Genomic DNA, 17,574 nt, shown 5'->3' on the forward strand with positions numbered 1-17,574 from the left:
TGGGTCACAGCCGGCAATGCTCAGGGGTCACTCCTGGCCCTGCATGCAGGAATCACTTCTGATTGTGCTCGGGGGACCAGGTGGGATGCTGGGGATTGGACTCAGGTCAGCTGCGTGCAAGGCAAACATTTGCCCTCCCCACTGTGCTGTTGCTCTAGCCCCATGGAAGCAAGTTCTAACAAGATTTCAATAGGAGAAAAGTATACTTCACAGTTTGGTTTACTTCCCTTTAGTTTGAAGCCTTTTATCTAAAGGCATATTAGAATCATGTCACTTTATAGGAATAAATATCACTTTAAGAAGTTACTTTATAAAGCATTTTTTTCCTAGAGAGTGATGTACATCATTTTTTTTTGGGGGGGATATGATTTTACAGACAAATTCATGAGGAAACATTTTTGGTGTTCAAAACTTTGCCAGTTGTCAGTGTCTGAGCCCTAGTAAGCAGTGCGGAGTGTTCTTGGCAGCGTAGGGACTGGACCTCCTCGGGGCTAGCTGTAATCTCTCTCCTCTCCTCTTCTGCACACGGGCTTCCTTTCCTCCGTCTCTGCTTTGGTCAAGAGGGCGTAATGGAGTTTCTGCTCCTGAGCAGGAGTCACTTCTAGTGGGTGCCGAGGTGGTCTTACTTTCCCCTAGCAAAACACTGGCCGTGGGTACCGTGAGGCAAGTGTGCTGCAGTGAGGAGTGGGGCTGCAGATAGAACTCTGGCCCACGGGTAGTATCACTGTTAAGGGGACGTGCACATTCTCCCAGAGCATTGCCTTCTTTGCCTGATTTTCTTCTTTTTTTCCTTGTATCACTTTGAACTCGTGTCTTAACTTTTCTGTGTTAATTTTCTCTTTAGTAACAGGGCTATTCTGAAAATTAAAAGAGATGACATATGTCTGATCATTAGAAGAGCCCTTTGTGGTAAAATATCAATGAATATTAACTGGTAGGATTATGGTAAAATAGTTCACGTAGATGTTTTTGCTTGTAGAATTCTGAAAGAAAATCCAACTGAGCACTAGAATCTTGAGCTACATAGCTGTTCATTCTACTCTTTCATTACTTAGCTAAGAATTTTATGAATCAAAAAAAGAGAAATGGAGAAACAGAAAATGTCTAGCACTTAAAGACGCAATTCTAGCCTGAGCATTGACTTCTGGTGGTTTGTGTTGGTACTGTTAGCAGAACGTTGAAATTTTCTTTTCTGCTCTAGGGGCATAAGGAATTGGTGGAAGGCACTTCCTCCTAACAAGAAGGAACTGTTTAAAGAAAGTGTGAGGAAGAATAAGTGGAAGGTGGTCTTTGGCTTGAGTAGTTTTGGATTGCTCTTCATAGTGTTTTATTTTACTCATCTGGAAGTGAGTCCGATCACGGGAAGGAGCAAGCTGCTAGTATTGGGCAAAGAACATTTCAGACTTTTGTCCGAGCTGGAGTACGAAGCAGTAAGTAGTAAGACTTGTTTTTAAGTAGCTCTTTCAATCCAATACTCAAAGCAGGAATGTTTCTTATGTCTGAAAGGCATGCTGGTTCTTTTTCTCTTAGAAGGAACATTTTTTTCTTTGTAGGGAATTAGCATTTCTTCCCTGAAAAGCTCCAATGTGTTTTTCATATTTAGATTTCTAATGTCTGCATCTCTCTGCCTCCTGTTCACTCAGCCAACCCCTGCACCTCACAGGTCACTCGGCAAACTCTTCTCTGGCCCTCTGAGAAAGAATTAGACAGGGTTGACTATCTTAGGTTCTAGGGATATCCTTCACAGGGACTAAATTGTGAACTCTCTCTTTTGTAGTCGGGTCTGGTGCTGGCTTCAACAGCGCTAGGTTGCTGACTTTTTATTTTCTCTTTGTATGCTGTACTTTCCTTCCGGGCAAATATTTGCATGTTCTTTACTGGGAGCGATATAGCACAGTGGTAGGGCATTTGCCTTGCATGCAGCTGGCACGGCTGACACGGGTTTGATTCCTCTGCCCCTCTTGGAGAGCTCGGCAAGCTACTGAGAGTATCTCGCCCGCATGGCAAAGCCTGGCAAGCTACCCGTGGCATATTTGATATGCCAAATACAGTAACAAGTCTCACAATGGAGAGGTTACTGGGCCCACTCGAGCAAATCGATGAACAACGGGAGGACAATGCCACAGTGCTATAGTGTTCCCTTTTACGCCTAGTTCATGGGGACCAAGTGTACAAAATAGTTCTTTGTGTTTATTTTTGGAATATATAGATTTGAACTCTGAATTTTTGACCTTAAAATAAGAGAGAATAAGTTAGTTTTACTCAAACATTCATTTAGGATGTGTGTGTGTGTGTATTTTTCCCCTCTTTTTTGTTTAACAAGCCAACAATTTTATCTATTTGTTTGTTTGTTTGTTTTTGGCTTTTTGGGTGACACCAGCAGTGGTCAGGGGTTACTTCTGGCTCTGCACTCAGGAATTACTCCTGGCAGTGCTTGGGGGACCATATGGGATGTTGGGGGATCGAACCCGTGTGCAAGGCAAATGCCCTATCTGCTGTATTATCACTCCGACCTCGTAGTTTATATTTTTTTAAATGCAAAATAAAGTTCGAATTCGAAAGGCTTCATTCCTTGTAAAATTAACAATCCAGTTGTTAGCCATCTTACACCACATGTGAGATCCTGGAGGACAGATCAGTTTTCTGTCCCTGGTGCCTACCCGGCTGATATTTGCTGAGGCTGATATTCAGCCTCAGGACAACTTTGTTCTTGTTTTACCTTTATACCTTTTAATTCTACTTGAGCTTATGTTTTTAGTGAAAAGAAAAAGAAATAATGAAAAGAAATAAAAAAGAAATAATGGATTTTTCATTAAAAAGATTCTTAAGACCAATGATTTCTAGTAGATTTTAAACAGATTTGAAATATTCCTTAGAATATAGGCTAGTGAGAGGCAATTGTGAGTAAAGTGTACTGGAAAGATTGAGACAGGCCTCATGCTATCCTGACTGACATGAAGTTGTAACCACTTGTTTTTATTTGGACATTAGAGAGTACAGCGCCTCTCAAGGAAGGAGGGGGCAAACTTGTTGATTGTGATATGCAGGTTAAATTAATGTCAGAACATCCTTAATTTCCTCAGAACACTTGAAAAGGCCTCATGAATATAGCTTCAAGAGATGTGTTGTCTTCTGCATCTTACTCAGCACAACAGAGAGAATGAGGGCCCCCTTGTTCTGTAGCTTCAAACTATGAATGAAACACTTAAAAATAATGAAATGTCCACTTTTGGTGAAAAGTTTAATATTCTTTTGTTCACTGTCACTGTCCTCCCACTGGTCATTGATTTGCTCGAGCGGGCCAGTAACGTCTCCATTGTGAGACTTGTTGTTACTGTGTTTGGCATATTGAATACGCCACAGTTAACTTGCCAGGCTTTGCTGTGCGGGCGAGATACTCTCAGTAGCTTGCTGGGCTCTCCGAGAGGGGCGGAGGAATCGAACCTGGCTTGGCAGGGCCAGCTGCGTGCAAGGCAAACGCCCTACTCACTGTGCTATCGCTCCAGCCCATTCTTTTGGTATAAGTTTAATATTCTTAGTAAGTCTAGGATTTTTTTTTTTTGTTCAGTGGGTTATGAAGGATAATTTTCTCTTGCAGTTCACTTTCTTGTGTAAATCTTTGTATTCTCTCAGCACTGTTTGGTTTTCTCAAATACTTAGGAAAGTAGAAATAATATTTAAGCATTTTATTTGTTTATAGGCTAATAGAAAAGATGAATGAGATTTTTATCTTAGCCAGTTTATATGAAAAATCTTAGTTATTAGGATGTATTCCATTTGTAACAAACCATGTTGCCTTTGCATGAATAATTCAAATTTGAGAAATTTTAGTGTTTAATATGCAGATTTTTACATAATTAAAAATTAAAATGTTCAACAGTAAGTTACCGTATAACTCTCCATGAAGCAATATGTGTGTTTTGTAGCGTTGCATGGTAAAGATTTTTTTTTCTCTTTCAGTTGATGGAACAATTTAAAGATGATATGCTGCCCGAGACGGATGCCAGATACCTGGGTGTTGCAGAAGTGGTCTCCCACCTGATTGAGAGCAATAAGGATGTCCCTGGGGTCTCTGACATCAGCTGGGTGGTTCATGTGGTCGACTCTCCAGTTATCAATGCTTTTGTGTTGCCAGTGAGTGAGCCTTCTCACATTTAACTTTTAAGTGTTATGTTTCATAGTCTGCCCCCTTCCCTTTTATATGGGGTTCTAATTCTGATTGCTTTCCTGGCTTTTCTTTATTATATAGAATGGACAGATGTTTATCTTCACCGGACTTTTAAATAGCGTGGCTGACATTCATCAACTTTGCTTTCTCCTGGGCCATGAAATAGCGCACGCAGTGCTGGGGCATGCAGTAAGTACCGCTGGGGAATATGCAGATGTTGAAGTACTGCTTTGAAGGTAGCAAGTGAAACCTTTTCTTTGGATCTTTTTAGCTTTCTCTCTGTTTTTTTTTTTTTGCTTTCCAGTGATGGAATGTTCACTTTTGGTAATTGCTGTATTCTGTTACCTAAAATAATATGATTGGCCAATTTTGAGCATTTTGATGATCGTTAGTATTTGATACTAATAATTAGTGTTTTTCTTAAATACTATTTTTATCACCTGTCTCTTTTATGCAAAGGTAATTACTCTCAACCCCTAATTATTTCAAATTAGATTTTAAACTTTCCATAATTATTAACATACTTGTAATCCAGTCAGAAAATTAACAGCAGGAAAATGATAATACTATTTTTTTTAGATTTTATTTTCATAAAGTTGTTCACAGTAGTTGATTACATTTAATATTTCAACACCAATCCCACCACCATTACACCTTCCCACCATCATTTTTTCAAATTTTCCCACCACCACTCAAGCCTGCCCCACAGGCAGATGCTAGATCATTTATTTTGTATTGCTTGCTATGAATAGCTTGAGATGTCGTGGGGCCACTTTTGCGGCCAGTCGCTCCTGGAATTATAAAATTGTGAATAGGGTCCGGAGAAATCTCTGCAGTGAGCTGCTCAGTTTCTAGATTCATTTGTGAGTCTTTGGATCATGGCCTTAATGCACTTAAGTGGCACCTGGAGGCAGTTCATGAGCGTGACAGTCAGGACCCCTTAGGGGCAGGGAGTTGGGAAGAAGTGGCCCGTGATGATACTATTTAAGTGAATAAATTTTCTTGCTTTGCATATTCATTCTCAGAGGATAGCATGGAGCACCTTTGAAATGTCTAGACTGATAGGCTATCTATGCAATTTCTCCACAACACTGATACCTTGCCAGTTTACAGTTACCTGAGCTTTTAAATATGTACCTTCTCATTCATAATACAACACCATGAGGTCTGTATTTAATAGTCCCACATTAATCAGTGTGTCGGAACCCTCAGTTAAATGACTCAAGCCACTGAGCGGCCACTCTGGGTCATCACCTCGGGTCTTCTGTTTGTAGCTAGCGCTGCTTGCTGTCCCTGGGCTGGCCTGGTGTCAGCAACACTTTCCTTACAGATCATAGAATTCAAATGGATTTGTGCTCTGGGGAATACACATCTGTTTGACTTGGCTTGAATCCACAAAAACGAAACATTTGTTTTATTCACGTTGTCATTTTTATTCATAAAAAAAAAAGATATGCCTGGTTCTTTTGTCCACATAATTAGGGAGAGTTATATTATAGTTCCTTGAGTTAAAAATGTAAAGGCAGATAGTCATAGGATTGTGAAATGCTTGGAAGTTCAAGTGATTATTGCAGTGAATGCAGATGACAATGTTTTTAATTGTTCTAAAAGTCTAGAGCATTAATCACATGAGGTGGGTTAAAAGTTGTGCTTTTGTCTGAAGCAAAAATGGTCATTGCTCTTTTATTTCTTTTAAGATTTGGGAAATTCAGATACAATTGTCTTTAAAATAAATGCATAAGGATAAGCCTAAGCAGTTGAAATAGATTTTTTTCTTTTTAAGAAATGGCCCCATAACTGCACATGCAATCCGTTTTGACCAATTTTCGCATCAAAAGGTGTTAACACTCAGTACATTTGTTCTTCTGGCATCTGGTTTTATGCCTCATTCAGCATGTTGTTGTCATCTTTATCAGTGCAAGAACAATAATTAGACGAGATGTAAAAGCAAATGACAGTCTTAAAAATAGAAAATAGTATGCATATTTCTTTGACAGAGGTCTTAGACATTATTAACACTACACTTTCTCTTTTAGGAGTCTTGATTTTATCTCGCCTTTTGCATTCACTGTATTCCATAAATACAGATTTTTTTAAGGGTTTTTGTTTTCTAAGACTGTGTAGTAGTAATTATAGTTTTTAATAATTAATGGCACGTATTGTCTCATAATGACTTCTTTTCCTTGCTGTAATCCTTAATTCTTTTTCATGATACAAATTCTTACCAATGAATCAAAAACTGTTTAGTGAGGACAGATAATATTAAGAGAAGCATTCTAAGTGATTGATTTCAGTTGTGAGTTATGCTTCACACATTCAAATGTGACTTCTGTCTTATCAACTCCAATTTTACTTTAATATTTATCAGATAACTTTAATAGTGAACAATATGTGAACAATATGTGCATTAAACTTATCTTTAGATATTACTACTCAAAACTTCTATTTAAAATAAAACCTTTTCGGATACTGGTGTATGGAATTAATGGAAATTTATAGCTTCCAATTTCCTGATGATAAATATCATACTTATAATTTTTTTATCTTTAAAAAATTATTAAAACACCAATGATTATAATACTTATAATTTTGCTAACTTGTATAAATGATTCATATTTAATAGTTCATATAAAATTTGTTTTTCTTTTTTTTAGTTTTTTGGGTCACACCCGATGATGCTCAGGGGTTACTCCTGACTCTGGAGTCAGGAATTACTCCTGAAGGTGCTCCGGAGACCATATGGTATTCCGGGAATTGAACCCAGGTTGGCTGCAAGCACAGCATTTACCCTACCCTCTGTACTATCACTCCGGCCGGCCCCAGAACTTTTGCTTAAATTTCCAGGAACCGGGGATGTGGATCCGTAGCAGAACATACACCTTGCATGTGTGAAACCCTAGATTCCACTCCTGGTATGAAACATAAAAGTGAATAAAAGGTAAAGGTAAAGGTAAAGGCCCTCCCGTTGATCGTCGATTTGCTCGAGCGGGCCCAGTAACGTCTCCATTGGAGACTTTGTTGTTACTGTGTCTGGCATATCGAATACTCTCGGTAGCTTGCCAGGCTCTCCGAGAGGGGCGGAGGAATCGAACTCGGGTCGGCCATGTTGGCCGCTTGTAAGGCGAACGCCTTACCGCTGTGCTATCACTCCAGGGCTGGAGCGATAGCACAGCAGGTAGGGCGTTCGCCTTACAAGCAGCCAACATGGCCGACCCGAGCTCGATTCCTCCGCCCCTCTCGGAGAGCCCGGCAAGTTACCGAGAGTATTCGATATGCCAAACACAGTAACCACAAAGTCTCCAATGGAGACATTACTGGGCCCGCTCGAGCAAAAAGTGAATAAGAATAAATAAAATGCAATAAAATAAATTTTCAGGGCTGAGAACTAGTGCAACAAATATGGCCCTTGCCATGCATGCACCTGACCTGGATTTGATCCCTGGCACCACATATGGTCCCCTGAACCCTGCCAGGAGTGACCCTGGAATACAGAGCCAAAAGTAAGCCCTGAACACAGCTTGGTGTGACCCCAAAAGCAAACACATGCAGTATTTCTCTGTCATTTCTACTGCTTCATATGTTAAGCAGTATTTAGTCTCCGCCTCAGAGTGTAAGTAAACTTATTGATTGATTGATTGTTTGGTTTTTGATTTCTGGTGATGCCTGGGGGATCTTGTGGTACCAGGGATCATTTCTAGTCTCTGCATTACAAAAGCATGTTCACTAGCCCTTTGAACCATCTCTCCAGCCCCAGCTATTCCATTTCTGTAAAGCTTGCAGTTTATCTAAAACTAAAATTTCCATTTGATTCGAGTTCTTTTGCTTTCATTAATAGCTTTGTGGATTGGAGCAATTTAAACTCTCTCTGTTTTAGTTTCTTTATCTATGAAATGGGGATAATTGTACCAATTTCACAAAATTACACCACTTGTTAGGACCAAAAAAATATAGGTTAACGAGCCTGTCATTGTATCCGAGTAATGTAAGTGCTTTGTGTTAGTTGAATGAAGAAATGAATGAACAGAGTTGTAAGAAGGGGATAAGAAAACAGAAGGGGAAAGGAGAAAGCACACGGAAGAAGAGCTTGTGAGCTTGGGTTGAAGGGGTTGGGTAAGCTGCATGTAGCTATTAATGTGATTATACATGATGAACTTAAAAAATGTAAGCATTTCCTGTCTCATGGTATTAAATGTAATTTTCGTTATTTTGATTATTCTCAGGCAGAAAAGGCTAGCTTGGTTCATTTGTTGGATTTCCTAGGTCTGATTTTCCTTACAATGACGTGGGCCATTTGTCCTCAAGATAGTTTGGCACTTTTGGGCCAGTGGATACAGTCTAAACTAAAGGAGGTAAGTCCCAGCCAATCATGCAGTTTGTGATGGCCTCTGTGCGGGTATTTTCCTGTTACCACGGAGCAACAAATAGCCAGAGATTTTTTTTACACATTACCCTCTCGGAGAGCCTGGCAAGCTACTGAGAGTATTTAATATGCCAAACACAGTAACAAGAAGTCTCACAATGGAGACATTACTGGGCCCGCTCGAGCAAATCGATGAACAATGGGAGGACAGTGTTCACAGTGTTCATTGTTCACTGTGAAATTTTAGAGTCTTCTTTTTAGGTGATAATTCTTGATAGCAAATGTACAATGAGAAAACTCTGCATTTCATATGATGAACAAGGAAGCGGGTTGGGGAGGTTGTTGCTGGTCTTACAGGGGAAATACCAGAAGATCCAGACCCAAACCTTCCTTGCTTCTGTCAGCGACCTTAGAATTGCCACTCTTGAGTCTCTGTGGACTGTGTACTAAGTGGGAGGACTAAATGTGTACTAAATCTTTGCCCACCTTTGGGGGTGGAGGGAGGGGAAGTGTGTGTGTGTGTGTGTGTGTGTGTGTGTGTGTGTGTGTGTGTGTGTTTTATACAAGGGAATCAGACCCAGGGCCTCTCAATGCAAGATAAATGCTCTCCCACTGAGCTACATCCCCAGCCAAGTCTCTTAAAACCTGTAAACATTTATGGGCCCAGGGTTGACTGAGACTGTTTTTATCAATTTCATATCCTTATTCCCAGGTGCATTAGCATTGTTCAGGAAATATTGTAAGGATCGTCTAAGGTGTTTCATTTACTTTTATTTTTAGTGCTTATGTGTAATGGAAATCTCCTAACACTTACTGAGTCGTTCATTTTGTTCTCAAAACACAGCACTGCTGAAAGCAGGTCTTGTAGTCTCGTTAATTACTTTGTTAACTATGATTAATTATTTTATTTTACGTCTTTCTTCAAATATTTCCTCTTGTCCTGGGAGGTTTGGTTATTTAGGAACAATCTGTTATTTGTTTATTTAATGATTTGTGCAGCACCCATCAGAGTGCCATCTGGGTGCTGTTTAAATCTAATGTGTAAAGTTCTTGGAGACAAATGGCTTTTGAAATTGGATAGCAGAGTCTCTTTCTTGTTCAGTGCTGCCATCTCATTTGGCATTGGTTTTATTGAAATAAAGGTCCTTAAAGGAAAAAAGGAAGATTGATTATTGCTTGCAGTCTCATATTTTGAATTTTATGTTTATCACTGATGTGCGCCTGAGTCCAAGGAGTTAACTTAGAAGTCCCACCACATATCCGCACATAGGTTTTCTTCCTGTAGAGGAATCAAGTTGAATCGTAAGAAAGGTAATTTCTAGCTGTCTACCTTGAACTGGATGAAGAGTCCTGCTATTGTGATACAATTCTTCAGTTTGATGATTAAACTGAAAATAGAGGAGGGATTTCTTCTGTTTGAACTTCTTTCTCTTAAATCAAGTTGTGTGTCCCCCCCCCCCCCAACACACACACATACACACACACACACATACACACACCTCTTGATAAGGGGTAATTTTGTTGATCAAGAAATGCTTTTTTCTAGAAATCTTGTTTTTCTGGTTTGGAAAGCAGTGGGGAGTGCTGAGAAAAACTAGAGGTGTTGGGGGGGGGGGGGGGAGTATTGTTTCTACTTATTTGCCAGAGAAAGGAAGGGTGGAGAAGGGTCCTTTAGCTTTGGGGAGCTTCTGTTTATATAATTAGATCTGTGGGTATAATGCAGCCACCCTTATTGAGTGTTACTAGCTACAGTTTTGAGTATTGATTGTAGTTGCTAATGTTTATCTGTACTTACCATTCAGTAGGCCCTGGGATAAACCTTATGGGCTAATTATGTACAGGGGTTAGGAAGAAATGTTCTAATCAGATGGCATCGCATTTGAATGTAGACTTCGCTTGATCTACGTTCTGTTGAACTTGGGCGGCTCCACTAGGTGGATCCCTGTGTGTTTCTGAAATGGGATAATAATGCTTTCTAACTCTTCAGCATCACGCTGTCTTTCATGGGCTACATTAGCTAGTGCAGGATGAGCAGTGGGCACTGGATCTTGCTGTGGATACTGCCCATCTGGTCTCTGCAAACTAGAAGGCAGTTGCCATCTCCCTCCCCCCAGTAGCAACAGTGGAAAATGGATCCTGATATTTCCTGATATCCCTGGTAGTGGTGGAGGCAGCACTATTTGTGGTGATAGTGGTGGAAACTGCCCCACTGATTCCAAGTATGTAGCAAAGGAAGCCTCTAAATAGGTGCTCATTGCATCCTCTCTTGCCTGGAAGTCGAGCTCCATTTTATGTAGAGGGTGCTCTGGGCTCAGAGCTGTTTACTATATGGTTCATAGTCGTAAGTGTTAGCATTTGGCTCTGAACCTGTTTCTGTCTTTTTTTTTTCTTTTTTTTGTGGCCCTGGGAATCAAACTTTGCACCTCACACATGGAGACGTGTGGTGTGCTGCTGTGTGATCCCCCTGTCCTGTTTTTCTCCTTTGCTGAAGTTTTTAGTCCATTAGGCTCTGGGTAGCTGGTTGGTTCACCGCAGACTGCTCAAGACGAGAGAAGACTGTAATGGGATTTGGGCACCTACAGCAGACCAAGGGGAGAAGGGAGATGCCTTGCCTGGTCCCATACCATGATTCAGATGGTTTCTTTTTCCAGCCACCATGGACACAGAGCTATCCCTGAAAAATTGCTTCCCACAATTAATGGGTCTTTTCTCAAAAGTCCTGCCTATTGAACCGTCTCCTACAAAGTTTTAGTACTTACTGAAAATTAGAATTAAACTGGGATACATTCACATAAATACAAATAATTAGGGAAATTAAAGTTACGATGTCTATTTGTATTTTTTTTTATTGAAGTTGGAAGAAAATTTCATTTTCTTAACCAATCAATACTGTAAAAAGAAAGGGAATTAAGAAAATTAATCAAGGGAGACCATTCTGCCGGATGGTTAATTTTGTACCTGAAATAAATCCTCCAGCAGGGTCTGTGGCTATTAGCTTGCTATATATATATATATATATATATATATATATATATATATATATTTCAGTTTTCTTTTAAAACTGCAAGACCACAATGTTCCTTGGCCATATTAAAAGTCTGCATCAATAAGCTTTCTTAGGGAATCCTCGCGGTAGGTGGAGATTTTAATTGGAAAAATAGAACTCTCCCTCTGTATGGTGCTGTAGTCTCCCCACATGTTTTTCTTTCAGGATTCTTTACGTTAAAAAAAAAGCACTTAGTTTCTTATAAGGTAAATGTGCCTTATACTGTGGTGTTTATGGCTTTATTATTGAATTTTTTTGGTCTCTAGGACAGTGCTCAGGAGGCCCATGGGGCCCTCTTGCTGATCCTTGGTCAGTATGGTCCATGGTTCAGTACAGGAGCCGGAGGATGCACTGAGTCTGGGTGTGTGCTGGGGGTTGCCTGGGCTGCCCTGGCATTGCTGCGGGCGCCTGCATTCCTGTTGGGCCCGTGTTCTGGGGGAGTATCAGAGCCACCCCTGCAGTCCTGCTTGGGCCTCCCTGGCCATACTAAGTGTGTTGGGGATCTCTGGGCCTATACCAGACAATGCTTGGGGGCACAGGAGGTGTCAGAGTTGGCCGCATTCAAGGCGGCCTTAAACCCTGTGCCATCTCTCTGACTTCACTCCATGGCTTTCTTTAAATGTTAATCAGAGGGAGTATTTTATCCTAGAGACCCTTCTGAGTGCAGAGCCAGGAGTAAACCTTGAGTACAGCTAGGTGCGACCCAAAACAAAAATTTAAAACTGTATTTTTGTGGACCTATTAGTGATAACACAGCAGGTAGGGAGTTTGCCTTGCACGTGGCCGACCCGGGTCCGATTCCTCCATCTCTCTCGGAGAGCCAGGCAAGCTACCAAGAGTATTTCGCCTGCACGGCAGAGCCTGGCAAGCTCCCCGTTGCGTATTCGATATGCCAAAAACAAGTCTCACAATGGAGATGTTACTGGTGTCCGCTCGAGCAAATTGATGAACAATGAGAGGGCAGTGCTACAGTGCTACCCTTCTGAAATGAATTATTGAAACATTTTGTTCCTTCTTTTGCTATAAGAGCTCTAATGAGTCTTTTCTGTTTCTTTTTAGTACATGTTTGATAGACCCTACAGCAGAACGTTGGAGGCAGAAGCAGATAGAATTGGACTACTGTTTGCTGCAAAGGTAAACTGATGTTTGTTTGTTTGTCAATTGGTTTGGGGGTCATACCCGGCCATGTTCAGGGCTTACTCTTGGCTGTGCTCAGAAGCCCTAATGTGGTGCTGGGGTTCAAACTCAGGTTGGTGGTGCGCAAGGCAAGGGTCAAACCTGCTGTTCTGTCGCTCCAGCCCCCAAAGGTAAGACATTCTTAGCTAAGAATACCGTGTCCTTCCTTAGCAAAATCTTCATGTGCGTTATTGTTGCGAGGTTTGGAGTGGGCAGGGAACAAGAATTAGACAATCTACACAAGTCTTTTATGTCTTCTGCCCTCTGGAAGCTAGTGCAATCTTCATTTCATTCTTCCCATTTTTTTTTTTTTTGGATCACATGCACAGAGGTATCCTGGCTCATGCACTCAGGAATTACTCCGGTGCTTGGGGGACCATATGGGATGCTGGGAATCGAATCCTGGTTGGCTGTGTGCAAGGCAAACGCCCTACCCACCGTGCTATTGCTCCAACTCCTCTTCCCATGTTTTGCTGATCTGTGTGGGCTCTCTGAGTAAATCAGATGACCTGAAGTTGTTTGGCCCCGCTGGGGAAGAGGCCTGTCCTGTCGTAGCTCTACAACCTGGCTGGGCAAACTGAGTTTTCACAGATAAACTGTTTCAGGGTAGACTGTACTCTGTATTCTTCAGGTTCTCTCTAACCCACATTCCTTCTGCTCTTTCTGTCCACGGAGAGAACTCCGGCCTTTGCTCTGATTAAAGTGGAACCTTACACGTGGCTGCGTGTCAGGCTTGTCTGGTCTGACTGCTCTTTCCAGTTCCCCTGTTCTCCCTGGATATTGTTGGCTGTTTAACATTGCAAGTAAAACAGCATTAAAAAAAATCAAGTGAAAACAATGTCTCTCTGTGTGGTTACATATTAAATTCAAATTACATTTGATTCTTTGCTGAGTTTCCAGTAATTACTGGGTGTTCTGTCAAAAAGTTAATCATTGAACTTCTCATGGTGAGGTTTATGGCATTCATGGTGTAAGTAAAGATATAACTTACAATAGCAAAAGTAATATTTTAAATATTATGTAAGTCTACCTAAATGAAATAATCTATTTGCATAGGTTAAGGTTTCCAAATATGGTCATGGAGAGTATCATGCTAAGTGAAATGAGTCAGAAAGAGAGATAGACATAGAAGGACTGCACTCATTTGTGGAATATAAAATAGCATAATAAGAGACTAACACCAAGGACAGTAGAGTCAGGGCCAGGAATATTGCTCCGTGGTTGGAAGCCTGCCTCATGAGCTGAGGGAGAAGGCAGCTGGGATAGAGAAGGGATCACTAAATCAATGATGGTTGGAGGGATTGTTCAGGATGGGAGATGTGTCCTGAAAGTAGATAAAGGACCAAACGTGATAGCCTATCAGTATCTGTGTTGCAAACCATAATGCCCAAAAGTAGAGAGAGAGTATAAAGGAAATTGTTTACCATGGAGGCGGGGAGGGAGGGCAGGGGGAGGGGAGAATACTGGGGACATTGGTGGTGGAAAATGTGCACTGGTGGAGGGATGGGTGTTCTTTCATTGTGAAACTCAAACACGAAAACTTTGTAACTATATTTCACGGTGATTCAATTAAAATAATGTTTTAAAAAAGTTTTACAAATAGTGGGTCTCAGATCAGTTCTATCAACATTTTCCCGATTTTAATGTATTTTCCTTTAGCTAAGTGCGTGTTGTGTTCTGGTTAAGATACCTTCACAATAAATTATTCCTTCCTCCCCCGCCTCTGCCTCCCTTCCCCCCCCCCTTTTTTTTTATGGGACTACACCTGTTGGTGCTCAGGGCTTATTCCTAGCTCTGTACTTAGGGATCACCCATGGCAGGCACAGGGGACTGAGTAGGTGCCAGGGATCGAACCCTTGTCAGCTGCCTACCTGCTGCTGTACTATCTCTCTACCAACTTTCCCCCTTTTATTTCCAGGAAGCTTCCTTGTTTTATTATTTTTTTTCCATCTAAGAGGAAGAAAGCAAGATCATTTTTTAAAACTTTTTTATTGAATCACTGTGAGATAGATCCTTACAAAGTTGTTCATGATTGGATTCAGTCATACAGTATTCCAACACTCAGCCCTCCACCAGGGTACATTTCTCTGCACCAGTGTCCTCAGTTTCCCTCCCATCCCCCCCATCCCCTGTCTGCCTCTGTGGCAGGCACCTCTCTCTCTCTCTCTCTCTCTCTCCTCCTTCTCCCCCCCCCCCCCACCTCCTTCCTCTTTGGTTAGGCAGAATCTTTTTTTTTTTTCAATGTGAATATCTAATGGCCTAGCACTGTTGTTGAAGACTCCTTTTTTTCTCCACTGTGCTCCAGTGTGTATTATCAGAAACATGGCAGCTTTCTGAAAGTCTGAGTCAAGGTCCTTGTTGAGTTCTGCTGGCCTGTAATTTATCTCTGAACCACTATTGTATAGCCACTGTAGCTTTGTTATTCAGTTTGCTGTCTGAAAGCTTCTGTCCTCTGATGCTCTGCAAGATTGACCTGGCTATTTTTTTTTTCTCCTTTGTATGTCTGTGTAGGTTTCAAAATTGGCTTTTCAGATTGTACATTTGTGCAGAAGCACCTGTGACTTTTGGTTGGGATTGTATACATTTACTGTACATCGTTTTGGGGGCAGTAAATGAGTGCTACTCATGTTGAGTCTTCCAGTCTACAGATGATGTATTTGCCCATTTATTTTGGTATTCTTTCATTTCTCTCAGCGATGTATCAAAATTTTTGTGTGTGTCTTTAATTTTTATGCATGGAGCTTGTATTTATCTTTGGTTATATTTATTGCTGTTAGAACATTTCGTGGTATTATAAACAATGCCATTTAAAATCAAACTTCATTTGTCTTAAAATTGACATTAAAGACAGCCACTTTGTTAAATTTACACAATTCTAATTAGGGTGTGATTATGATGTTTCTTGGCTGCAGTGCTCAGGGATTTTCTCCTGCCTCTGTGCTAAGGGATCACTGCTGGTGGATGTGGGGGACCATTGGTGCCATAGATTGAATCTGAGTTGCCTCACTCATGGCAAGCACCCGGCCCGCTCTACTATTGCTTCAGCCCTGGATTCAGTTCTGTTTCATTTTATCTATCTATTTATTTTGGTTTTGGCGTCACACCGACAGAGTGCAGGGGTTACTCCTGACTCTGCACTCAGAGATTACTCTTGTGGTTTTTGGGGACCGAATGGGATGCCGGGGATCAAACCACATGCAAGGCAAAAGACCTGCCTGCTGTACTGTCACTCCGGCCCCTCAGTTCTGTTTTAAGAAATATAAACCTACTCAGGTTTTTCTGTTTCTTGTGTCATTTTCACAAGTTTCATTTTTCCAGGGACTCAGGTTCCATGTAAATTTTCATTATTGTTGGTAGAAGGTTGTTAAAAAAGCTATTTTATAATGTGTTCTCCGTGATATAACTATATACTATAAAATAACTATATAACTTATGAATATTTTATAATAGCTTTCATAATAACCAATTCATAATAAAAAGATATGAAAATATGCTTCTATTTTCTCTTTCCTTGGGAGGGTGGTCCCAGCAGCATGCAGGGAACTGCAGTCTGGCTCTGGAAGCTCTGTTCACTGCCCAGCCATGTGGGCACAGTACTTGGAATTGGTGATGCTGAGGGTGGCAGGGATAGAGATCTGTGCCTTCTCCTTGCCAGGCCCTATTCTCCCAGACCCAAGAGCCATCTCTGCGACCCTCTTATTGTACCATTAGTATATTAAGGCTATCTATGTTCAATGGGCATAATTAATTTTTTTATATAAAGTTTCATGTTAGTCATCCTGACTTAACTGTTGGTGATGGGGTTTCACATATGCAGTGTTCCAGCACCTCAGTCCCCTACCTGAGTGGCCGCTTCCCACCACCATTGCCCAGATGTCCCCCAGACCCTGTCTCCCTGCTGTGTTGAGCTCAGTTCTATAGACAAGTTCTCAGGTCCTGTTGCCTGAAAAAAATATACAAATTGTTTTAAATGCTCTCTTTATTCTAATATTGGTGATAGGTGTGATGGTCCTTTATTTTTTATTTTTGCTAGATTTTTATCACACTTACTGATCTTTTTTTAAACCATCTTTTTGTGCATGAGATCCAAGCTTCGACAATGCCTCTCAAGGTGGCAGGCTGGGGTGGGTGTGTGGAGGGGGTGTGGTGAGAGGGAACTTGGGGACACTGGTGGCAGCAAGGTGACGCTGGTCGTGGGGTTGGTGCTAGAACAGTGTGTGATTAAAACTCAGCTATGAATAACTTGGTCAATCTTGGTGCTTTTTTAGAAAAAAAAAAACCTTATTTACTCAGTTGATTTTGGGGGAGTCACCCAAGTTTATCTTTGGGGTCTGAGGGTCTCCCTGGTGATTTTCATCCTTCAGGTCAGAAGTTCATTGCAAGCTCCACGTGATGTCCTTTGTGCCTTGTGATGCCAGGGATCACCAGATTTACCCTGATGGTTCTTGGGCCCCCAGGACCACACCCGGCAGTGGTCAGGGGCCTTCCGGGGCTGTATCTGCCCGTGCTCAGGGAAGCCTGTGCTACCAGAGATCAGACTGGGCTTGGCAGCATATAAAGCAGGCATACGCCCTGGTCTCACGCGATCTCTCATGTCCCTGCTCTGTTGTTCAGTAAGTCATTACTGCTCGTATCTGTATTATTTCCTTCTGCTTTTGGTTTATATGCTGGTCTCTTTCTATCGTTTTTGTTTTATTTTGGATGGTGTCAGGGATTAAACTCAGAGCCTCCCTGCCCCCAGCGGGTCACTTATACCACTGGTTCTACATCCCTGGCCCCTTTCCCAGTGTTTGATTTTAAGCTCTTTTTCTTTCAAACATGCAC

The 17,574-nt window shown here is 41.4% G+C and overlaps 1 protein-coding gene across 3 annotated transcripts in view; it reads left to right on the forward strand.

The window, feature by feature from the left end:
* OMA1 (OMA1 zinc metallopeptidase) overlaps positions 1 to 17,574 on the forward strand; it is a 74,946-nt gene that overhangs the window by 12,035 nt on the left and 45,337 nt on the right. For all 3 annotated transcript variants that reach the window (XM_056122320.1, XM_056122321.1, XM_056122322.1), the window contains 5 exons: positions 1,202 to 1,430; positions 3,961 to 4,134; positions 4,250 to 4,357; positions 8,389 to 8,517; positions 12,634 to 12,708. In XM_056122320.1, coding sequence (XP_055978295.1) covers positions 1,202 to 1,430; positions 3,961 to 4,134; positions 4,250 to 4,357; positions 8,389 to 8,517; positions 12,634 to 12,708 — 715 coding nt within the window. The remainder of the gene's footprint in view (positions 1 to 1,201; positions 1,431 to 3,960; positions 4,135 to 4,249; positions 4,358 to 8,388; positions 8,518 to 12,633; positions 12,709 to 17,574) is intronic.

The sequence above is a fragment of the Sorex fumeus genome, unplaced genomic scaffold (genome assembly GCF_029834395.1).
Source record: "Sorex fumeus unplaced genomic scaffold, SorFum_2.1 ptg000045l, whole genome shotgun sequence".
Classification (NCBI taxonomy): Eukaryota; Metazoa; Chordata; class Mammalia; order Eulipotyphla; family Soricidae; genus Sorex; species Sorex fumeus.